Source organism: Anolis sagrei, chromosome X, assembly GCF_037176765.1.
Source record: "Anolis sagrei isolate rAnoSag1 chromosome X, rAnoSag1.mat, whole genome shotgun sequence".
In the NCBI taxonomy this organism is placed as follows: Eukaryota; Metazoa; Chordata; class Lepidosauria; order Squamata; family Dactyloidae; genus Anolis; species Anolis sagrei.
Genome location: NC_090034.1, coordinates 104,022,293 through 104,046,726, shown reverse-complemented (window position 1 = coordinate 104,046,726; position 24,434 = coordinate 104,022,293). Strand labels below are relative to the sequence as shown.

Genomic DNA, 24,434 nt, shown 5'->3' with positions numbered 1-24,434 from the left:
ATTCTTAACAAAAACAAACAAACAGACAAAACACGGAAATTGCAAGCTTGGTAGTTGATTAAATGTCCTTTGACCAGTATCTGGCCACTTGGAGTGCCTCTGGTGTTGCCGCAAGAAGGTCCTCCATTGTGCATGTGGCAGGGCTCAGGGTGCATTGCAGCAGGTGGTAAGTGGTTTGCTCTTCTCCACACTCGCATGTCGTGGATTCTACTTTGTAGCCCCATTTCTGAAGGTTGGCTCTGCATCTCGTGGTGCCAGAGCGCAGTCTGTTCAGCGCCTTCCAAGTCGCCCAGTCTTCTGTGTGCCCAGGGAGGAGTCTCTCATCTGGTATCAGCCATTGATTGAGATGCTGGGTTTGAGCCTGCCACTTTTGGACTCTCGCTTGCTGAGGTGTTCCAGCGAGTGTCTCTGTAGATCTTAGAAAACTATTTCTTGATTTAAGTCCTTGACGTGCTGGCTGATACCCAAACAAGGGATGAGCTGCCTAGGTCCTTTCACTGTTGGCTGCTACTTCCCGGCGGATGTCAGGTGGTGCAATACTGGCTAAGCAGTGTAATTTCTCCAGTGGTGTAGGGCACAGACACCCCGTGATAATGCGGCATGTCTCATTAAGAGCCACATCCACTGTTTTAGCGTGGTGAGATGTGTTCCACACTGGGAATGCATACTCAGCAGCAGAATAGCACAGCGCAAGGGCAGATGTCTTCACTGTGTCTGGTTGTGATCCCCAGGTTGTGCCAGTCAGCTTGTATGATATTGTTTCTAGCACCCACTTTTTGCTTGATGTTCAGGCAGTGCTTCTTGTAAGTCAGAGCATGGTCCAGAGTGACTCCCAGGTATTTGGGTGCGTTGCAATGCTCCAGGGGGATTCCTTCCTTCCCAGGTGATCCTCAGAGCTCAGGATGCTTGTCTGTTCTTGAGATGAAAAGCACATGTCTGTGTTTTAGATGGATTAGGGATCAGCTGGTTTTCCCTGTAATAGGCAGTAAGAGCACCTAGAGCTTCTGTTCTACCATCTCAATGCTCCCTGCTTGAGCGGTGATGGCACGATCATCAGCACAGATGAAATTCTCTGTCCCTTCTGGCAGTGGCTGGTCATTTGTGTAGATGTTGAACATGGATGGAGCAAGCACGCTCCCCTGAGGCAGGCCGTTCTTCTGTTTCTGCCATCTGCTTCTCTGGCCCTGGCACTCAACAAAAAAGCTCCTGTTTTGGAGCAGGTTTCTCTCATGAAGAGACATGAGGGAAGCCTCCCACGGGCTGGTAAAACATCCGAGCATCCCCTGGGCAATGTCCTTGCCAATTCTCTCACACCAGAAGCGACTTGAAGTTTCTCAAGAAACGCTTAAATTAAAAGAGGAAAAAGAAATTAAAGAAAAGTTCCCACCCACATCTATGGCAGGCAACGTCCTTGCAGACGGCCAATTCTCTCACACCAGAAGTGACTTGCAGTTTCTCAAGTCGCTCCTGACATGACAAAAAAAAGCCTCACAGAGGTTGTGAGGTCTGTTGGAAAGTCAGCAAGTGGGGTTTATATATCTGTGGAATAATATCCAGGATGGGAGAAAGAACTCTTTCATGTTTCAGGTAAGTGTGAATATAGCAATTGGTCACCTTGATTAGCATTTAATGGCCTAGCAGTTTCCAAGGTCTGGCTTCTTGAAAATGAACACAATCTGGTTACCAGTATTTTAAAAAAAAAACTCTAAAGTCATAACAGAAAATAAAGAACACTACTCAAAAACAGGGAAATTCCAGACAAGAAACAAGCAGGGCCATCTAATCACCTCCCAACAAAGGATTTCCCCAGGCAAGAAGAAGCCACACCTTAACAATACTCAAAAACAGGGGAATTCCAGACAAGAAACAAGCAGGGCCAACTAATCACCTCCCAACAAAGGATTCCCCCAGGCAGGAAGAAGCCACACCTTGAAAATTGATAGGCCATTAAAAGCCAATCAAGGTGGCCAATTAGAATCGTAGAGTTGGAAGAGACCTCATGGGCCATCCAATCCAACCCCATTCTGCCAAGAAGCAGGAAAATTGCACTCAAAGCACACCCGACAGATGGCCATCCAGCCTCTGTTTAAAAGCTTCCAAAGAAGAAGCCTCTACCACACTCCGGGGCAGAGAGTTCCACTGTTGAACAGCTCTCACAGTCAGGAAGTTCTTCCTAATGTTCAGATGGAATCTCCTTACTTGTAGTTTGAAGCCTTGTAGTTTACTACGTTCACAACAACCCAATGGAGAGTGAGTTGGAAGCGTTCCTTTCATTGAAGGGGAAATGCTGGAGGAAAAGGGGGCCGTCGGATAAGACGGATTGCCGGATAAGCAAAGGTCGGATAAGCGAGACTCAACTGAATTCTATCCCTTTCCTCCCTAAGGAAGGTAAAAAGTACAACTAAACCACTTCGTTTGCTCAGTTTGTTTCTCTTTCCTTCTTCCACAACAGTGACTATTTGTTTAAGCTGCTGCTGATCGGCGATTCTGGAGTTGGGAAATCGTGCCTCCTGCTCCGTTTTGCAGTAAGTACTCACTGTGCAGAATTCAATTGGCTTCTAATCACCCAAATTGATTTATTACTAGCTTTGAGACCAGGCGGTGCCCGGGTTATTTGAGATAGGTATTGTTTGTCTGTGTTGCAATTTTAGTCTAGATCCAATGTCATCTTGGTTCAGTGGGTATGGGTGAACTACAACTCCCATATGCAAGTCCCATCGTCCATGGTCCATCCTTCTCCAAACTGCACCAGGATGTAGAGTGGGTTATGAGGGTTCTGTGTGCCAAGATTGGTCTTGATCAGTCATTGGATGAGGGTCATAGCAGTCTCAGGAAGTGAGTTAAGGTATTTCGAGTCCCATCATCCATGGTCCATCCTCCTCCAAACTGCACCAGGATGTAGAGTGGGTCACGAGGGTTCTGTGTGTCAAGTTTGGTCTTGATCAGTCATTGGATGTGGGTCGCAGCACTCTTGGGAAGTGAGTGGAGGTACTTCAAGTCCCATCATCCGTGTCCATCCTCCTCCAAACTGCACCAGGATGTAGAGTGGGTCACGAGGGTTCTGTGTGTCAAGTTTGGTCTTGATCAGTCATTGGATGTGGGTCGCAGCACTCTTGGGAAGTGAGTGGAGGTACTTCAAGTCCCATCATCCGTGTCCATCCTTCTCCAAACTGCACCAGGATGTAGAGTGGGTCATGAGGGTCCTGGTGCCAAGATTGGTCTTGATCAGTCATTGGATGTGGGTCGCAGTGGTCTCGGGAAGTGAATTAAGGTACTTCGAGTCCCATCATCCGTGGTCTGTCCTCCTCGAAACTGCACCAGGATGTAGAATGGGTTGTGGGGGCTCTGTGTGCCAAGTTTGGTCTTGATCAGTCATTGTATGTGGCTCGCAGCAGTCTTTGGAAGTGAGTGGAGGTACTTCAAGTCCCATCATCTGTGGTCCATCCTCCTCCAAACTGCACCAGTATGCAGAGTGGGTCATGGGGGCTCAGTATGCCAAGTTTGGTCTTGATCAGTCATTGGATCAGTTATTGATGTGGGTCGCAGCGGTCTTGGGAAGTGAGTTAAGGTACTTCAAGTCCCATAATCCGTGGTCCATACTCCTTCAAACTGCACCAGTATGTAGAGTGGGTCATGGGGGCTCTGTGTGCCAAGTTTGGTCTTGATCAGTCATTGGATGTGGGTCGCAGCGCTCTTGGGAAGTGAGTGGAGGTACTTCAAGTCCCATCATCTGTGGTCCATCCTTCTACAAACTACACCAAGATGTAGAGTGGGTCACGAGGGTTCTGTGTGCCAAGTTTGGTCTTGATCAGTCATTGGATGAGGGTTGCAACACTCTCAGGGAGTGGAGGGGCTTCAAGTCCCATCATCCGTTGTCTGTCCTCCTGGAAACTGCACTAGAATGTAGAATGGGTCATGGGGGGCTCTGTGTGCCAAGTCTGGTCTTGATCAGTCATTGGATGAGGTGTTACACTCCAGGTCCAGAAGAAGCCTTCTGACTTAAAACACACCACACGAAGAGTGAAGAATCAAATCTTCTTTTATTGAAGCTTAGTAAATAGCCAGAAGAAATAAATGCTTGTAAGAAAATCAGAAGGTTCCAAAAAGTATTAGTCCATAAAGAGTAGTAACCCAAAGCAATGTCCACACAAGAAATACAGGCAATCCAAGACAGCATTAATCCAGACAGGAATCAAGCAGGATGCAAAGACAGTCCAAAAGGCTAGAAAACTCCACAGAAACAAGATCCCTTGAACAAGACTTCCATGGCACAAGAACTTGGTTTCCAAATGATGCCTGATCTGACAAGATTCTCTACAGGCAAAGCTTAAATCCCAAAAACTGGTTTCGTTTTCCCCCAGTCTTTGACCTTAACTGACAAATTATTTTGGATCTACATAATCATTGGACCTCTTGTTGATTCTGGCTATTCTCCAGCCGCTGACTCTGCTTATCTGACTCCTCATTAACTCTAGCAGTGTTTTTCAACCTGGGGGTCGGGACCCCTGGGGGGTCACGAGGAGGTGTCAGAGGGGTCACCAAAGACCATCAGAAAACACAGTATTTTCTGTTGGTCATAGGGATACTGTGTGGAAAGTTTGGCCCAATGCTATCGTTGGGGTTCTGAATGCTCTTTAATTGTAGGCGAACTATAAATCCCAGCATCTACAACTCCCAAATGTCAAGGTCTGTTTTCCCCAAAGTCCACCAGCATTCAGTATTCATGCCAAGTTTGGCACAGATCTATCACTTTGCTGTAGGTTTTTTCAGGCTATATGGCCATGTTCTAGAGGCATTCTCTCCTGATATTTCACCTGCAACTATGGCAAGCATCCTCAGAGGTAGTGAGGTCTGCTGGAACTAGGAAAATGGGTTTATATATCTGTGGAATAACCAGGGTGGGACAAAGAATTCTTGTCTTTTGGAGCTAGGTGTGAATGTTTCAACAGACCACCTTGACAATAGCCTTCGACAATAGATCTATCACTCTTTGAGTTCACAGTTCTCTCTGGATATAGGTGAACTACAACCCCCAAACTCAAGGTCAATTCCCATCAAGCTCTTCCAGTATTTTCTGTTGGTCTTGGAAGTCCAGCGTGCCAAGTTTGGTTCAATTCTATCGTTGGTGGAGTTCAAATTGCTCTTTGATTGTAGGTGAACTATAAATCCCAGCAACTACAACTCCCAAAATCAACCCCTCCCCAAACCCCACCGGTATTCATATTTGAGCATATTGGGTATTTGTAACAAATTTGGTCCAGTGAATGAAAATACATTCTGCATATCAGATATTTACATTACAATTCATAACAGTAGCAAAATTAGTTATGAACTAGCAACCAAAATAATTTTATGGTTGGGGGTCAACACAACATCAGGAATGTATTAAGGGGTCACAGCATTGGGAAGTTTGAGAAACACTGTTCTAGCAGGTGTCAGACTGTTTTCCAAACTAGAATCTAGAGAGCTCACAGACGGAGGGAGTAAACCTTCTTTCCAAGGCCTGACAGGAACATTCTCATGAGAATCTGCTCTTTGCACCGAAGCCTCTCTGTCAGTGTCTGCATTAAACCCATTGACCAAAGTGTCTCCATCTTGCACCTCAGAGCCAGTCCCAGCATCCCGCACATCAGAAGCAACAGGAGACTGGTTTCCCTCCTCATTACTCACATCAGGCACAGAAACATCAGGAGACTGAAACACATTCACAGGTTTAAGCCCAGGCTCAGGTTCAATCACAGGCTGAGTCCCAACATGAGGGTCGCAGTGGTCTCAAAAAGTGAGCGAACGTACTGCAAGTCCCATAATCCGTGGTTCATCCTCCTCCAAACTGCACTAGGATGCAGAGGGGGTCATGGGGGTACAGATCTTAGAAAACTATGTCTTGATTTAAGTCGTTGGCGTGTTGGCTGATATCCAAACAGGGAGATGTCACTGCCTTGGTCCTTTCACTATTGGTTGCTACTCCCCAATGGATGTTAGGTGGTGCAATACCGGCTAAACAGTGTAATTTCTCCAGTGGTGTAGGGCACAGACACCCCGTGATAATGCGGCATGTCCCACTAAGAGCCACATCCACTGTTTTAGCGTGTTCTGTCGCGCGCTGGGCTTGAAATGAATTGACTTTAATACAGGACGTGCAACTTTAGCCCAGCAGGAAGCCAGGGGGCCCGAAGAGAAATTCGTAAGGATTTTCACCATAAACAGTCTCTAGAGGGCTTGTAAAATATAACAAAGTCTTTTATTGGTGAACAATCAACAGAAACTTCTTTTGTCTTCAAAAGGGTTAAACAAATGCTTCCAGGCTTTGTGCAACTGGTGGCTTCTAACTGTTGCTTTTACTCTAAAGGAAAATCCCTTTCCAAACTTCTCCCAGGCTAACTGTGATCCTAAACCTAACTGATGTGGATCCACTACAGGACTGAACTGCGTCTCAAAACCGAGTGGACAAAATGAAGCAGGCTTTTTCCTTCCCTGAGCAATTGCTCAAAGGCTCAGCCAAAATGCTCCGTTTCAGTTCAAGTTGCGGACGCAGATGAGTCAGGAAAGACAGCCAACTGAGTTCAGCAAGAATATCAAAGTTTATTTATAGCAGCTGCTAGGGACTTTCCGACACAACGATGGCGTCTCTGGGGAAAGCCCACCAGCATCAATAGGTAGTGTTCTTTTATACATCAAAAGGGGTTCGGCTTTAAGAGCCGCCCCGAAGATTAAATCATTGGTTAAGAAAGCTGTCAATATTATAGTTATATTAAGCAATTAGCTCATATATTTTTAAGTTTCGTTTCACAATAAGCAAGCCCCTTCTTGGAAACATCTCAAAATGCTGACATGCAAAATACAGCTGAAAACATCTGCTGATCTTGGCAAGTTTAACTTTAGCCTGGCTACTTCCTTTCTGCAAAGTCGGCATGTCTCATGACCGATTTTTCACCCTTTCACAAAAAACTCATCTTGCCTGTCTTTGTCTCCCATATATGGTCAAGTCCATCCGTTCTCTTTTCTACATGCAATCCCCAACAGCTTTAGTAAAACTAAAGCTGTGCTTTTTGCCTTTTCTATGGCTGTACCTTTCTGCATACCTACAGCCGTACCTTTCTGCCTTATTCCCACATGTTTTTGTTTTGCGAAGCGATTTTACAAAAGCGAGAGCAAATCAGCAAGGGTTAGATATTACGGATCTCTCCAGTTATGTCCTTTAATGAGAGCTATCTTTTCTACCGAAGCTGTCTGATGTATATATCTCTGGCAAACTTGGAGCAAAATTGGAAAACAGCACATTAGCAACAAAAAGACAAACCCGCATAGCATAATCACAAGTATTATTTCTCTAAGCCATGATGAAGGAAGCAGAGACGTCAACCATGAGAAAGGTCGTCATCTATCTTCCTTTACGTTATGATTTATTAACTCTTGCAATTTTTCCAAATCATCTTCAATTGTTTGGTTCAGATTATGAAACTGGACCACGCACTGGCCCTTTATTATAGAACAGAATCCTCCTTTTGTTGCCAACAAATAATCTAGGGCTAGCTTGTGTTGCATTGTCATTTGGCTTAGTTTTTCAATTTCTGATTGTAATTGTCTAACTATTTTTCCTGTGGCATTTATGCTTTTCTCTAATCTATATGTGAGTCCCATGATACTCTTTCTGTTTTCTTGGGCCATTATTCCAGGATAGGACCCGAGGGTTAGGAGCCCTGTTATTAATCCTCCTCCTATCCTTGAGCCTCCAGTTTCGGACAGTTGTGAGTCTATAATCACTTCGTCTGAGCACTCAGGTCCTAGGGGTGCCATGGCTTTCAAAGATCTCTGAAGCCTCCTAGGGTGTTTAAGGACTCGTATAGGGAATGTCAGGTATCCTATCCCAACACACTGGCTTCTTCCTGGATGAAAATTGGTTGCCCATTTATCAAAGAAAAACCACATATTGGGATCTCTAATATGCCATCCTGAACAAATACTGTCTCCATTTCTCAGGGATGTGTAATTTGACTCAAACTCGTTAGGAAGGCTTTTCTGTGCTCCCAGCCTTTCCATTTTTGATTTCATGTACCCTTGTTTGCACAACAAAAACACATTCCCCTCGTGGTGGCAGTATATCTTATTCGTCTAAATTTAATGTGTTTTAATCCATCGGGGACCTGAGAAAATATGGTGGGATTTTGAATAGTTCCTTGTAACCCCCCGAGCACCACCTGGGGGTCAGCTATTAGGGTAGGGAGGAAAGAGAAGTCACCCACTTTTTCTGGATGTTCATATAGGAGTGTCACATCTTTTCTATGCTGATCAAACATGAATCTAGCATGCTCCTTTAGCCAATTTCCCTGTATCATAGTGATCATGTTTATAAGCATCAGATATCCAAAAACCGTTCGAACCCCTATTGGTTTCTTAGGGTATCTTTCCCTCCTCCCCATTATAATCTCTATCCACCACTTCTAAGATAGGGCTTTCGTTGGGCCACACTGCGTCATATTTGACCTGCGACGATCTGTTGTTCCCGAAGAGGTCAGCTTCATGGCCTTGTTGACCCCTCAGGGAGTTGCCGGACGATCCGGAGTCTCAGGTCACTCTGATCTGCCTTTTTTATCTCCCACATGGGGGGTGCCAGCTTGGCACGGGTGTAATGTATCCAAGGTTTAACTTCCTTCACTTTAATGGCAGTAGGGGTTGATATCAGCACAGTATAGGGCCCTCTCCACTTAGGTCCTAGTGGGTCAATCTTTCACTCTTTTATAAGCACCTCGTCACCTGGCGAGAAACAATGCAAAGGTGTGGTAGGATAGGGTGGATTTAACTCTGAAGTATATTGTGCAATTTGTTTTATCTGTCCAGCCAGGGCTTGCACTTGTTGAATGGTTTGTTTATCTCCAATCACATGTTGGTCTCCCCCTTTGTCTAGTACCGACCTCAATTTTAATGGTGGTCTGCCATATAGTCTCTCATAGGGGGTCAGACCTGTTCTTTTGTGAGGGGTACACCTTACGCTCAATAGTACCATGGGCAGTATTACAGTCCAACCCAGCCCTGTCTCTTGACAGATTTTTGACATAGCAGTCTTTAGAGTCCGATTCATTCTCTCAGCTTTAGCTGAGGACTGGGGCCTATAAGCGCAATGCAATTTCCATTTTGTGCCCAATATTTGACACAGTCCTTGAATCACCTTGTGTACATAAGCCGGACCGTTGTCAGACCCTATTTCTAATGGTATTTCAAATCTGGGGATTATGTCCTTTAAAAGTGCTCTTGAAACTTCTACTGTCTTTTCAGTTCGGGTTGGGTATGCCTCTACCCACCCGGTGTAGGTGTCCACAAAAACAAGCAAATATTTGTAGCCCTTTTGCGGGGGCATCTCAGTAAAATCAGTCAAAATTGTCTCGAATGGGACGTTGCCTATGTGTTGAATTCCTGGTGGCTTTAAGGGTCCTTCTCGAGGATTATTCTTGGCGCATGTCCAGCATCTGTGTGCTGCTGCTACTGTTGTCAGGCTATGGAGTCCATCAATGTACATTTGCCGTTCTAGCAGCTTAGCTAAGGCTGTCTTACCCAGGTGTGTGTTGGAGTGCATATGTCGGACTATGTGCCACGCCATATCCTTAGGGACATAAACGCGGTTATCTGGCATCACAATGACCTCTCCCTTCCATTCTCCTTTTTCCCCCAAAGCCCAATTCTCCTCTTCTTTTGTGTATGTAAACTTTTCTAATGGGGGATCTCCTATTACCGTCACAGCCAACAGGTGCTGCTTATTGTGGGGGTGCTTAGCTGCCTCTCTTGCGGCCAAATCAGCTAATCTATTATCCTGTGTCACTGGGTCTTCTCCCCTTTGGTGTCCTTTGCAATGCATTACAGCCACTTTGTCCGGGTCCCAGACCGCCTCCAGGAGGGCCACAATCCCAGCTGCATTTTTAACGCCCTTTCCAGCCGACGTAAGGAGTCCCCGCTCCTTGTACAAAGCTCCATGGGCATGGAGTGTAGTAAAGGCGTACTTTGAGTCCGTGTAGACATTGACCCGTTTTCCCTTTGTCAACTGCAGTGCTCTGGTGAGGGCTATCAATTCAGCCCGTTGAGCGGAGGTTTCCGGAGGGAGCGACTCTGCTTCCAGAATCTCTCCCCCCCCCCTGTACCACCGCATATCCTGCACGCCTCTCACCGTTCTCCATGAAGCTACTGCCATCTGTGAACAGGGTCATGTCTGCCTTGGACATTGGTACGTCCTTTAAGTCAGGTCGGCTGGAATATACCTGTTCCATCACCTGAATGCACTGGTGGACTGTTTCCTCTCCTGGGGCAGGCAACAAGGTGGCCGGATTTAAGGTGGCACAAGTTTCTAGGGTCACCATCGGGTTATCACACAACACCCCCTCATATTTTGTCAGTCTCTCATTTGTGAGCCAGCGCGGTCCCTTGGTGTCTAACAGCGCTTTTACATGGTGTGGTACTTTGACGGCCAGTGGCTGTCCTATGGTCAATTTACTTGCTTCTTTTATCAAATCTACTGCTGCTGCCACTGCATGAAGACAGGGCGGCATTCCCTGTGCTACCGTGTCTAACTGTTTTGACAGATAAGCCACTGGTCTCTGCCATGATCCTAATGTCTGGGTAAGCACCCCTATAGCCACTCCTTCCTTTTCAGACACAAACAAGTCGAACGGTTTCTCCAAGTCTGGGAGCCCGATCCTCCATTCCTCTTTCATGGGTATTGTCAATTCCATTTGGCCATTGTCTAAAAATTGGATTTGTGCTCTTAATTTTGACAAAATGTCTCTTCCTAATAATGACACTGGGCAATCAGGGTGATATAGTAATTTATGACTCACATTATGGCCTGTCAGATTATATGTCCGTTCCTGTAGAAAAGGGCATTTTTGAATTTTTCCTGACAGCCCCACCACTTTGGTGACTTCTGCGCTGGTAGGACCAATAAGTTTGTTCACCACTGATCGTTCTGCCCCAGTGTCCACTAAAAAGTCAACTTGCTGGTCCCCTACTTCTATAGTGACCATCGGCTCCCCGGGATCCAGCAAAACAAGAGCCTGGTCGGTTCATTCTTCTTCCTCCGCATCCTCCCATTCTTCTTCTGCTATTGCAGCCACTACTGCTTCCCTCTTCTGGTGCGGAGTGTAGCCTCCACTGCCTCTTCCACATCCTCTATCTCTTTCTCTGCCTCTGTCTTGACCTCCTTCCTCTCCCTCTCGATCCTTCTGTCTCTCCATCCATCATGGTCAACAATATTTTATATCCTTCTTTACGATCTCTCTTCTTCTTCTCTTCCTTATCATCATATACTGTACTTCTTTACACTTCCTGACCCAATCAGGATTTTTTTGGGTCTCCACGTTGTCCCAGGCATCAATATAAATATATTGATCCGGATGATAGTTAGCACAAAATTTTTCTACCTGCCTAATCTTCTTTAGGTCCCACGACCCCTCTGCAGGCCACCCAAAAAGAAAGGTGGGCCATTCTCCTGTGCACAGATTCCTTAATCTGCAGTCCTTAAAATCTCCTGGATCTCCCTGACTCGATGCAGCTACAAACTTGTCAAAGTTGTCTAGCATATACTGAAGCGGAGTCACTGTCTTTGAGTTCCTCCCACCCATGGCCTCTAGTGGGGAGCAAACCTTGACCTAGACGCCCGGACACTCGACGGCACGTTTTAGGAACTGCAAGGCTTGCCCCGTCCTCCCACTACCCCACGGGATACTTAGTGGTCCCCCTTTCCCCCAGCGCTGGTGTGTGTTACCTAGTGTCTTTACTTGACCACTTATACTTGCCGGGTCTCTGTAGACGTTGGAACAACCTTCGTCCCCCGGACTTTCCTCCTCTTGGATCCTTTTATCACTCCTCCACTCCCAGGTGATTTCTTGAGAACCCGAAGAGTTGCGATTTACCTTGATCAAGCAGCACCGACAGAAGAGGGGAGTGTCGCAGCCGGTAATTAGTCGGGGGCCCCCTTTTATCTCGGCTCACGGCAATCGCCTCTCGCGCCCCTGATGCTGATCAAAAATCGTCTTGCCAACAAGATCCGTCTCCCCCGACTCTGGCCCGTCTGAATCAAATCTCGGTGGAACCTCCAAAAATGAAGCAGGCTTTTTCCTTCCCTGAGCAATTGCTCAAAGGCTCAGCCAAAATGCTCCGTTTCAGTTCAAGTTGCGGACGCAGATGAGTCAGGAAAGACAGCCAACTGAGTTCAGCAAGAATATCAAAGTTTATTTATAGCAGCTGCTAGGGACTTTCCGACACAACGATGGCGTCTCTGGGGAAAGCCCACCAGCATCAATAGGTAGTGTTCTTTTATACATCAAAAGGGGTTCGGCTTTAAGAGCCGCCCCGAAGATTAAATCATTGGTTAAGAAAGCTGTCAATATTATAGTTATATTAAGCAATTAGCTCATATATTTTTAAGTTTCGTTTCACAATAAGCAAGCCCCTTCTTGGAAACATCTCAAAATGCTGACATGCAAAATACAGCTGAAAACATCTGCTGATCTTGGCAAGTTTAACTTTAGCCTGGCTACTTCCTTTCTGCAAAGTCGGCATGTCTCATGACCGATTTTTCACCCTTTCACAAAAAACTCATCTTGCCTGTCTTTGTCTCCCATATATGGTCAAGTCCATCCGTTCTCTTTTCTACATGCAATCCCCAACAGCTTTAGTAAAACTAAAGCTGTGCTTTTTGCCTTTTCTATGGCTGTACCTTTCTGCATACCTACAGCCGTACCTTTCTGCCTTACTACCAGTAGGCCTGTAGTCACTTAGCTGGAGTTCTTGATGTTTAAAGCTGTTATTCCCTCCGAAATTCCTCAGGGCTGTAAGGCTGTTTCCCTGGGAACCTTTGGGAATCTTTAGATGTTCTTAAGATTGTTCTCCCCCGCAGGTCTTAAGGGTTGAAGCCTTTGTACAGGAAAAAGTCTGTACACATCCTGCACATTGACTTTCTTTGCTGAGACTGACTGAAATGGCTCCCTTCCCTTCAAAATTGTCCTGAACAAGGGGCGGAACCAAACTTAACAATGATGGACGGGGCCTGCCCTATAACTGCAAACTTTAACAGGAAGTCACCCTTCTGCAGAATCCCAAGCCTTGGGCTGCAAGCAAACACTTAATACAAAGCAAATGAAGTGGGAGCTTCTGGTACAGCTGTATCAGCACACGTGGTGAGGTGTATTCCACACTGGGCATGCATACTCAGCAGCAGAATAGCAAAGTGCAAGGGCAGATGTCTTCATTGTGTCTGGTTGTGATTCCCAGGTTGTGCCAGTCTGCTTTCATATGATATTGTTTCTAGTGCCCTATGATCTACAGATACTTGCAGGAACACCTCAGCAAGCAAGAGTCCAAAAGTGGCAGGCTCAAACCGGGAACCTCAATCAATGGCTGATACCAAATGAGGGATTCCCCCCTGGGCACACACAAGACTGGGCAACTTGGAAGGCGCTGAACAGACTGCGCTCTGGCACCACGAGATGCAGAGTCAACCTTCAGAAATGGGGCTACAAAGTGGAATCCACGACATGCGAGTGTGGAGAAGAGCAAACCACAGACCACTGACTACAATACAACCTAAGCCCTGCCACACGCACAAGGGAGGACCTCCTTATAGCAACACCAGAGACACTCCAAGTGGCCAGCTACTGGTCAAAGGACATTTAACAGAATGCCAAGTTTGCAAACTTTGTGGGTTTTTTTGCTTGTTTGTTTTGTAAATACAACTGTTTGGTTTGCTCCTGACATGATAAATATATAGTAGAGTACAACTACTTACGTGCTTTTCTCTCTTCTTCTACTCTAGGATGACACCTATACGGACAGCTACATCAGCACCATTGGCGTAGATTTCAAAATCCGAACAATTGAGTTGGAAGGAAGGACAATTAAGCTGCAAATTGTGAGTATTCCTTCTCTGGAAAGAGAAACATTATTCCAGCTGGGTGGGAAGGATCCAAGGCCTCTACCTCCCCCAGCTGAATGGGTTGCAAAGTCTCAACAGGTGTGGCCTTTCTGACCAGACAAAAGGCATCAGGATCTGGCAAAAACACCTGAGTATTCTTTGCCTATGAACTCAATGAGATTGGCCATAAGTTAGTAGGCAACCTTTCTCTCTCCCTCCATTTCCTTCGACCCTTTCGTCCTTTCTTCCTTCTCTCATTCTTTCCTCCTTCCCTTCCACCCTTTCGTCCTTCCCTCCCTTTTGTCTTTCCTTCTTTCTCTTTCCTTCCTCCTTCCCTCCCTCTTTCCTTCCATCCTTCCCTTCCATCCTTTCATCCTTCCTTCCTTCCCTTTTGTCTCTTCCTTCTGTCTTTTGTTTATCCTTCCTTCCTTCTCTTTTTTTCCTCCTTCCCTTCCTTCCATCCTACCTTCCCTTTTGTCTTTTCTTCCTTCCTTCTTTCCTCCTTACTTCCGTCTTTCTCCTTCCACCCTTCCTTTCCTCCATTTCATCCTTCTCTCTTCCCTTCCTCCTTCCCTTCCTTCCTTCCACCTTCATCCTTCCTTCCCTTTTGTCTTTCCTTCTTTCCCTTTTCTCCCTCCTTCCCTCCCTCCCTCTCATTCCATCCTTCCCTTCCACCCTTTCGTCCTTCCTTCCTTCCCTTTTATCTCTTCCTTCTGTCTTTTGTTTATCCTTCCTTCTCTTTCTTCTTTTTCCTTCCTCCTTTCCTTCCACCCTTCCTTCCCTTTTGTCTTTTCTTCCTTCCCTCTTTCCTCCCTCCATTCCTCTCCCCCTCTTTCTCCTTCGACCTTTCCTTTCCTCCCTTTCATCCTTTCTTCCTTCTTTCCTTCTCTCTTCCCTTCCACCCTTTCATTCTTCCTTCCCTTTTGTCTTTTCTTCTTTCCCTTTCCTCCCTCCTTCCCTCTCTCCTTCTCATTCTATCCTTCCTTCCCTTTTTCCTTCCTCCTACCTTCCCTTCTGCCATTTCATCCTTCCTTCCCTTTTGTCTTTCCTTTCCTCCCTCCTTTCCTCTTTCTCATTCCATCGTTCCTTTCCTCCCTTTCACCCTTCCTTCCTTCTCTCTTCCCTTCTCTCTTCCCTTCCTTCCGTTTCATCTTTCCTTCCCTTTTGTTTTCCCTTCCTTCCCTCTTCCTTCCCTCCATCCCTCTGTCTTCCTCATTCCATCCTTCCTTTCCTCCCTTTCATCCTTCCTTCTTTTTCCTTCCTCCTTCCCTTCCACCATTTCATCCTTCCTCCTTTCCCTCATTCCTCCCTCCTTCCCTCTCTCCCTCTTTCTCATTCCATCCTTCCTTTCCTGGGAGGTCTGGATAAGAATTAATTTCACAATGATTATTTTGTTTTTATTTGTAGTAGAATTAAGTGGGGGGGGGGATTCTGGGAGAAGGGAAAGTGGATGTTTATGTTGGATAGGATGCTTTGAAATGAAATAAAGGATGGACCTCTTCCAGCACTGCCCACCAGAACGCATCCTTGACCAGTACCCTGTTTTGCTTTCTCCCCCAGTGGGACACGGCAGGGCAGGAGCGCTTCCGAACCATCACGTCCAGCTATTACCGAGGCGCACATGGCATCATCATTGTGTATGATGTGACAGACCAGGTGAGAGACCCAGTCCTCCACTCTCTTCTGCAGGCGAAACATGCCCAGCTCTTTAAGCCGCTCCTCGTAGGGCTTGTTCTCCAGACCCTTGATCATTTGAGTCACCCTCCTCTGGACACATTCCAGCTTGTCAACTTCTCCCTTCAATTGTGGTGCCCAGACACAGTATTCCAGGTGAAACAAGGCAAACCATGTGCAATCAGTAGCTAATCTGGGAGCGTACTTCCATACCTAGGCAATCCCTTGTTGTCTGAGCATGATGGCCCTCCAAGTGCAGTTTTCTGGTGGTGGATACATAGGTGACTATGGAGCCCTATTCTTGACCCGCATGTTTTCCTGCAGTGACGACATCGGTTTCCAATTATTATTATTATTATTATTATTATTATTAAACTTTATTTGTACCCCGGATTCGATGCGGCTTACACAGGCCGAGGCCTCAACACACAACATAACAATACAATCTAAGCAAATCAAACAATTAAAAACAGAATAAAGCAAAGTAAACAACAGGCACAATACACTAAAACACAATAAAACTGGGCCAGGCCAGAAGGTGGATACAAGGATTAAAAGTGCTGATGTGACAGGAGGTGTATAAAGGGCTTCCAGGGCAAGTGTGATGTGCGATGTGCAGCAATCAATGGTTCTGATAAAGTGCTTCTGGGACTTGGTAGTGCAGATTTCCTAATCTGGGAAGGCGCATCGGAAAAGCCAGGTCTTCAAGTTTTTTCTGAAGACAGCCAATGTAGGGGCCTGTCTAAGGTCTTTGGGGAGGGTGTTCCAGAGTTGGGGGGCCACCAAGGAAATGGCCCTGTCCCGCGTCCCCACCAAGTGCTCTTGCGACGCTGGTGGGATCACGAGCAGGGCCTCTCCAGATGACCGAAGAGAACGTGTGGGTTCATAAATGGAAATGCGGTCACGCAGGTAGGCTGGTCCCAAACCATTCAGGGCTTTGTAGGTAAGCACCTGCACCTTAAATGGGGCTCGGAATTGGTTTCCAAGTGGAAGGTGGTCCCGGTCAGGGTTGGCTTGACGCGCCTTCCTCTTGGCACGTTTCTCTCTTTCGCCCTCCATTCGTGCACTCAAGGGCCAGGGCTTCCCAGTTCTCAGTGTCTATGCCAAAGTTTTGAGCCCATCTTTCAATCTCTTTTCCTGACTGCCAACATTCCATTTTCCGTTCTTGAGTTCAGAGTAGAGCAAATGCTTTGGGAGATGATGGTCGGGCATTCAGACAACATGGCCGGTTCAGCGGAGTTGATGGCGGAGGACCATCGCTTCAGTGCTGGTGGTCTTTGCTTCTTCTTCCAGCACGCTGACATTTGTCTGCCTGTCTTCCCAAGAGATTTGCAGGATTTTTCAGAGGCAGTGCTGATGGAATCGTTCCAGTTAAGTGTGACGTCTGTAGACAGTCCACGTCTCACAGGCGTATAGCAGGGTTGGGAGGACAATAGCTTTGTAAACAAGCACCTTGGTATCCCTACGGATGTCCTGGTCCTCAAACACTCTCTGCTTCATTCAGAAGAATGCTGCACTCGCAGAGCTCAGGCGGTGTTGTATTTCAGTGTCAATGTTGACTTTGGTGGAGAGGTGGCTGCCAAGGGAGCGGAAATGGTCAATATTTTCTAATGTTACACCAGTAAGCTGTGTTCTGGCACGGCTGTGCCAGTGGCTTGAATTCCCTTTTTCTTTCTTTGCTTGTTTGCATGAATTCCTAAAGGCTATGCACTTTGCAATTTGGTAGCTTCTTCTATATTGCAGTTATAGGGCCAGCAACCTGTCAATCACTGTTGCAGCCTTTAGATCCGCCCCTTTCCCCAGGGTTTGGGAGGGAAAAGGGACCTTTAGCTCAGTTATCACGGAGAAGCCTTTTCAACAGGATGCGTGAGATTCTCCCACTTGTAGAGAAGCTCCGTTTCTTACAAAGCTCCGAGGGAAAATAGCCCCAAAGCTTTTGGGGAAGACAGTTCTCAAAGCTCTGGCTGGGGAACTTGCAGCCTCACAGCTCTACAAGCCTCTAGGGAAGACAGCCCTAAAGCTTCTGAAGAAAACAATTTTACAGATCCAAAGGTCTCCAGCTGGAAAATCTCTAAAGTTTTGGCCGGTAAGGTTAACTTGGGTACCCAAAAAGCAAATTGGAACCGGGAGTAAGGCCCCATGCCAGCCAGCCTAAAGACAGATTGCCCAGGGAGGGGTCGGAGGGTTTTCCTTGTAAAAGAAAGAAATAGTTCACGAAGCAAGTTGCCTGTCCTTTGTGGGCAAGTTAAGAAGAATTTGTGTGTTTTGTTGAAGATCTAATCAATAATAAAGAACTTTGTTAAACTTTCCAAGTTTCTAAAGACTTTGTTTAGGAAAATCCATAGGGCCTCTCAGCCGAGGCACCCTGGCATCCCGCTGGGCACAAAGAGCAGGTCCTGTTTTAAAAGGCAATTGCTATAGGCCCAGTGCATGTCAGCACAAGCTGTATTTCTGGCATTGGAGAGGGATTCGCTGGTGACTGCTGGAAGAGCACTTTGGTTGGAGGAGATCAACCGCTATGCCAGCGAGAATGTTCAATGGGAGACCGAGCTTCTCGAGCTTCTCGTCTGCTTCTGCAAAGGTTGTTTAGTGTGGATTATTCTCCCCTATGAACCATCAAGATTATTAAGATCGTCTGGAGAGGCCCTGCTCTCGGTCCCACCGGCCTCGCAAGCGCGTCTGGTAGGGACGAGGGACAGGGCCTTCTCGGTGGTGGCCCCTCGACTCTGGAATTCTCTCCCATTGGAGATCAGAACTGCCCCGTCTATCCTGACGTTTAGGAAACAGGTGAAGACTTGGTTATGGAGACAGGCATTCAACGAGTGAGGATGGATGGAGGATGAGGAGCAACGATTTTAGTGTGACAACTGACCATTATAGTTATTGATTGTAATTGCTGTTTTAATGTTTTACTGTAATATGTATTATGATGTTTTATTGACTGTATGTGATATTATGGTTGGAAACCGGTCTGAGTCCCTCAAGAGAGGTAAGAAAGCCGGTATATAAAACCTTTAAATAAAATAAATAAATAAATATAGGTCTTCTTCTGAATGTGCACAAACTACTTTATCGTCGGCATATTATGTTTAGAATGTTATGATTAAATACTATTATATTTAGAGCATCCCTAAAGCAAGCAAAATGAAAAACCTTTGCAAAAAGTCATTGCCATCAAGTGCAACGATAGCTCCAATTGTGAACGGCTTTAAAACCACAGACTCACAATCGGTTTTCGCTGACCTACCTCTCTTTTCCAGGATTCGTTCAACAACATGCACCTCTGGATGGAGGAGATCAACCGCTACGCCAGCGAGAATGTGAACAAGCTGATTGTTGGAAACAAGAGCGACCTCACAAGCAAGAAAGCCGTGGACTACACAACAGCCAAGGTATGCACCTGGGGAACGTGACGCATCACGTGCTGTGAAATCACTACCATTAGCAGCTGCTGAGGCCCATAAACACATGGGGTGTCACCATCTAAACCAATGGTTCTCAACCTTCCTAATGCTGCGACCCCTTAATACAGTTACTCATGTTGTGGTGACCCCCAACCATAAAATTATTATTGTTGCTATGCTATGCTATAACTGTAATTCTGTTCCTGTTATGAATCGTAATGTAAACATCTGATATACAGGATGTATTTCCATTCAATGGACCAAATTTGGCACAAATACCTGATAGGTTGACATTTGAATGCTGGTGGGGTTGAGGGAGGGCTGATTTGGTTATTTGGGAGATGTAGTTGCTGGAATTAATAGTTCACCTGCAATCAAAGAGCATTCTGAACTCCACTAATGATGGAATTGAACCAAACTTGGGAGACAGAACTCCCACGTCCAACAGAAAATACTGGAAGGGTTTGGTGGGCAATGACCTTGAGTTTTGGAGTTGTAGTTCACCTATCTCCAGAAAGCACTGTGGACTCAAACAATGATAGATCTGGACTAAACTTGGCATGAATACTCAATATGCCCAAATGTGAACACTGTTGGGAGTTTGGAGAAAATAGACTTGACATTTGGGAGTTGTAATTGCTAGGATTTATAGTTCACCTACAAACAAAGAGCATTCTGAACTCCACCAACGATAGAATTGGGCCAAACTTCCCACACAGAAACCTCCATGACCAATAGAAAATATTATTTTTTCTAATGCTCTTCAGTGACCCCTCTGACACAGCCTTGCGACCCCCTCAGGGGTCCCGACCCCCAGGTTGAGAAACACTGTTTTAAACCATGCAAGTAGGAATTCTGTCGTGTCTGGGGGAATGACGTTAAGATGTGCTCTGGTTTTGGAGAACACAAAGGTCATAATTTTGCTTTTAGATATACCAGTCTTTGTTTCTTTAATGCATTTCTATTCATAAATAAAGGGGAAATTAGAGACGAGAGATATATTGGGGAAAAACACCAAACATTTTTCATCTATATAAATAAAAATGTAATGTTCGTTTGTGGGATTAACATAACTCAAAAACCATTGGAGGAATTGACACCAAATTTGGACACAATATGGCTAACAAGCCAATGAGTGACCATCACTCAAAAGAATTGATTTTGTCATTTGGGAGTTGTAGTTGCTGGGATTTATAGTTCACCTACAATCAAAGAGCATATCTGTGGAATGACCAGGGTGAGACAAAGGATATAGATATCATTCCACAGATATATAAACCCTGTGTCCTAGTCCCAACAGACCCCACTCCCTCTGAGGATGCTTGCCATAGATGCAGGAGAAATGTCAGGAGAGAATGCCTCTAGACCATGGCCATACAGCCCGAAAAAACCCACAACAACCCAGTGATTCCGGCCATGAAAGCCTTCGACAATACAATGAAAATAATGTTACGGTTGGGGGTCACCACAACCTGAGGAACTGTATTAAAGGGTCATGGCATTAGGAAGGTTGAGAACCACTGCTCTAAGAGGATGTGGTGATTGACATCCTTTGCCCATTTAATCATATCCTCCTTTATCAATTCAGTTTCTGTACTCCGTTCTAAAAGTTTTTGGTATATTATCCTTATTTTTTTCCCTTCAACATAATTGTATCTCATATAGATTCCGGTACGGTAAATTCGTCTTTCTTATCGTCTTTATACGAATTTATTATTTGTCTATATTGATACCAGGTTAGATTATAGCCCTTATTTATTATTTATTTATTTACAGCTTTTATATTCCACTCTTCTCACCCCGCAGGGGACTCAGGGCGAATTACAGTGTACACATATATTTATTTATTTATTTACAGTTCTTATATTCCGCCCTTCTCACCCCGCAGGGGACTCAGGGCGGATTACAGTCAACACATATATGGCAAACATTCAATTTTTGACAAACATATACAGACATAGATAGAGGCTATTTAACTTTTTCTGGCCGCCAGGGGAGCTGTCGCTTTCATCGTCCATCTGCGACGCTGATGAAGCACTTCCACATTCCCCGCATGCTTCCCCGCTGGAATGCTTTGCTGGAGTCTCCTTTAGGGCCTCATAAATCAGTTAATTTAGCCTCCCCACACTTTAAGGTGGTACCTTATTTTCCTACTTGACAGTTGCAACTGTCTTTCGGGTTGCAAAGGTCAACAACGGGCTACACTCAATTGGTTGGAAACCCACTCCAACCCGGGCTGGCTTCGAACTCATGACCTTTTGGTCAGAGTGATCTTAATGCAGCTGACACTCAGCCAGCTGCACCACAATCCCGGTGCGCACAAGCATAAAGGAATTACATATTCTAGAAACCATTACTTTATTTTCCAGATCACCAGACTGGGCCACAGCAGCGTGTGGCAGAGGATGGCTAGTAGATAATAAATAAGCATCAATTGCCCTGGACCATGTGCAAACCTTAAAACAATGTCAACACATCTAGCAGCAAATTCTTGCAACAAAGCATCTGAGTGGTGCAATATTTAGCACATGTATATTTTCATACACCTCCGGTTCGCAGCACAGTTAATATATCTATCTCCCTTTTAGCAAGAGCAATGCCTATTGTTGCATTTTCATTCTTGGTCTCTTGTTTCCCTGCATTCAGGAATATGCGGACTCCCTCGGGGTGCCCTTCCTCGAAACCAGTGCAAAAAATGCCACCAATGTCGAGCAGGCGTTTCTCACGATGGCGGCAGAGATCAAGAACCGAGTGAGCAGCGGTCCCACTCAGAACGACAGCCACAAGTCCAACCTCCACATCCAGAGTGGGCCCCTGAGGCAAGAAGGAGCCGGCCAAGAAGACGGAGGGGGAGGCTGCTGCTAAGGGAAGCGCCCAACCCGGATCGATACCCGTGGAAGGTTTGGAGAATGTGTGGGTGCCTGGGGTCAGTTCCCTTTGGGTCTGCGCCACTGCTAACGGCACCTGGACTTCCCCTCTTCTTCATATGCACAATAGGACTTTGGTTGGCAAAGCAGCCTTTGATTCCTTTATCTCATGTTTATGACCTTGGAGCCATAATATCTGTCCCTGCCCAGCTGATACCTTCTCGCTAGCGGCCACATCCTGTCCGATCCTCCGATGCAGACACGAATTCAGCGCTCTGCCGTCCCACAGCGGCCAAAGGAAGGATCAAGAGTTGCAAAAGAAAAAGCAGAGAAGGGGAAAAGGTTTTTATACAAGGTTAATTCCTTTGCAACGAAAGTATCGTGATTTTCCTGATTATTTTTTTTTTTTGCCTTCAAAACATTGCACATTCAGCATTGTGAGCATGCACGCAACATCACTTCACATTGGCTATTCACAAACATGTCCTTTTTGAACTTTCGTCCCCAAATCCGCCTCTTATTTCAGTGTGGAAGGTTTTCAGACTAATATAAATACCAGATTTGTTTCTCTCTGCTCCCTCTGGCTACTACGTGTAAATTGCTATACACGTAACTGCATCCCAAGCATACATTAACTCCCCTAAGTATTGGGAATTTGGGTTTGGGGAGGTTCCAGGGAAATTGCTACTCCCTTGTCTCAGCTTCCAGGAACTATATGGCCATGTTCTAGAGGCATTTTCTCCTGACGTTTCGCCTGCATCTATGGCAAGCATTCTTAGAGGTAGTGAGGTCTGTTGGAACTAGGAAAAAGGGTTTATATATCTGTGGAATGACCGGGGTGAGACAAAGGACTCTTGTCTGCTGGAGCTAGGTGTGAATGTTATTTGTGTATTGTCAAAGGCTTTCATGGCCAGAATCCCTGGGTTGTTGTGTGTTTTCCAGGCTGTATGGCCACATTCCAGAAGCATTCTCTCCTGACGTTTTGCCTGCAGCTTGGGGGTCCTCCTGGATTCAGCGCTGATGCTTGATGCGCAGGCGTCGGCGGTGGCTGGGAGGGCCTTCGCATAATTAAAACTTGTGCGCCAGCTGCGACCATACCTCATGAAGTCTGACTTGACCATGGTGGTCTTAGTTACCTCTAGACTGGACTGCTGTAATGCTCTCTATGTGGGGCTACCCTTGAAGACAGTCCGGAAACTACAACTTGTCCAACGCTCGGCAGCCAGATTAATAACTGGAGCTAGTTATAGGGAGCGGTCAACCCCTGTTTAAGGAACTCCACTGGCTGCCATTTATTTTCCGGTCCAAATTCAAGGTACAGGTTATCACCTAAAAAGCCCTAAATGGTTTGGGACCTGCCTACCTTCGTGATCGTATCTCGCTCTACATACCAACCCAGGCCCTTCATTCCTCGGGGGAGGTCCTCCTTTCATCTTGTGCCCACAAGCTTGCCATAGATGCAGGCAAAATGTCAGGAGAGAATGCTTCTGGAATATGGCCATACCGTCCTTAGAGTAACATTCACACCACCCGCTCTAGAACAGTTTCTCAAACTCTGCTCCTCCAGATGTTTTGAACTTCAGCTTAAGGTTCACACCACCCGCTCTAGAACAGAGCTTCTCAAACTCTGCTCCTCCAGATGTTTTGGACTTCAGCTTCACGTTCACACCACCCGCTCTAGAACAGAGTTTCTCAAACTCTGCTCCTCCAGAAGTTTTGGACTTCAGCTTAACGTTCACACCACCCGCTCTAGAGCAGAGCTTCTCAAACTCTGCTCCTCCAGATGTTTTGGACTTCAGCTTAACGTTCACACCACCCGCTCTAGAACAGAGTTTCTCAAACTCTGCTCCTCCAGATGTTTTGAACTTCAGCTTAACGTTCACCACCCGCTCTAGAACAGAGCTTCTCAAACTCTGCTCCTCCAGATGTTTTGGACTTCAGCTTAACGTTCACCACCTGCTCTAGAACAGAGTTTCTCAAACTCTGCTCCTCCAGATGTTTTGGACTTCAGCTTAACGTTCACAGCACCCGCTCTAGAACAGAGTTTCTCAAACTCTGCTCCTCCAGATATTTTGGACTTCAGCTTCCACAATTCCTAACAGTTGGTAGGGTGGCTGGGTTTTCTTGGAGCTGAAGTCCAAAAGACTTGCAGCACAGTTTGAAAAACACTGTCCTAGAGTGATCCTCATGAAACGCTGGGGCATCCTCTTTGGAGAATAGCAGGGCAGTCTAGAGAGCGAGAGAGAGAGAGAAACAACAACGTGACCAGGGCCAAGAGTTCTAGATGAGCCAAGTCCATGAACTTCACTTTTAAGACTGTCAACCAGTCCCTTTTTACACTGAGCAATCACAACTTCTGCATGACTTCAATTATAGACTACACAGGCAAAGACTTTTGTTTTTAAAGGAAGGCGAGTTGTGCGTATGGTTTGTGTTTTTCTTAACAATTCCACAATTTCTGTCCAATTGCGCATTTCCAGGAAACGCTGCAATAATGGATCCTTTCCTCGTGCACCCCATCAATCCTAAACTTCCCTTTCCATATTCTGTCTGTCAGCACTAACTCATAAACAATAAACCATTTCTGTCCTC

The 24,434-nt window shown here is 45.9% G+C and overlaps 1 protein-coding gene across 1 annotated transcript in view; it reads left to right on the top strand.

The window, feature by feature from the left end:
* Positions 1-24,434, top strand: part of LOC132781329 (ras-related protein ORAB-1-like) — a 31,334-nt gene extending 6,900 nt beyond the window's left edge. Inside the window, exons 3-7 of the mRNA XM_067461062.1 lie at positions 2,453-2,525; positions 13,799-13,894; positions 15,458-15,553; positions 18,832-18,963; positions 21,622-24,434. Coding sequence (XP_067317163.1) covers positions 2,453-2,525; positions 13,799-13,894; positions 15,458-15,553; positions 18,832-18,963; positions 21,622-21,840 — 616 coding nt within the window. The 3' untranslated portion in view covers positions 21,841-24,434. The remainder of the gene's footprint in view (positions 1-2,452; positions 2,526-13,798; positions 13,895-15,457; positions 15,554-18,831; positions 18,964-21,621) is intronic.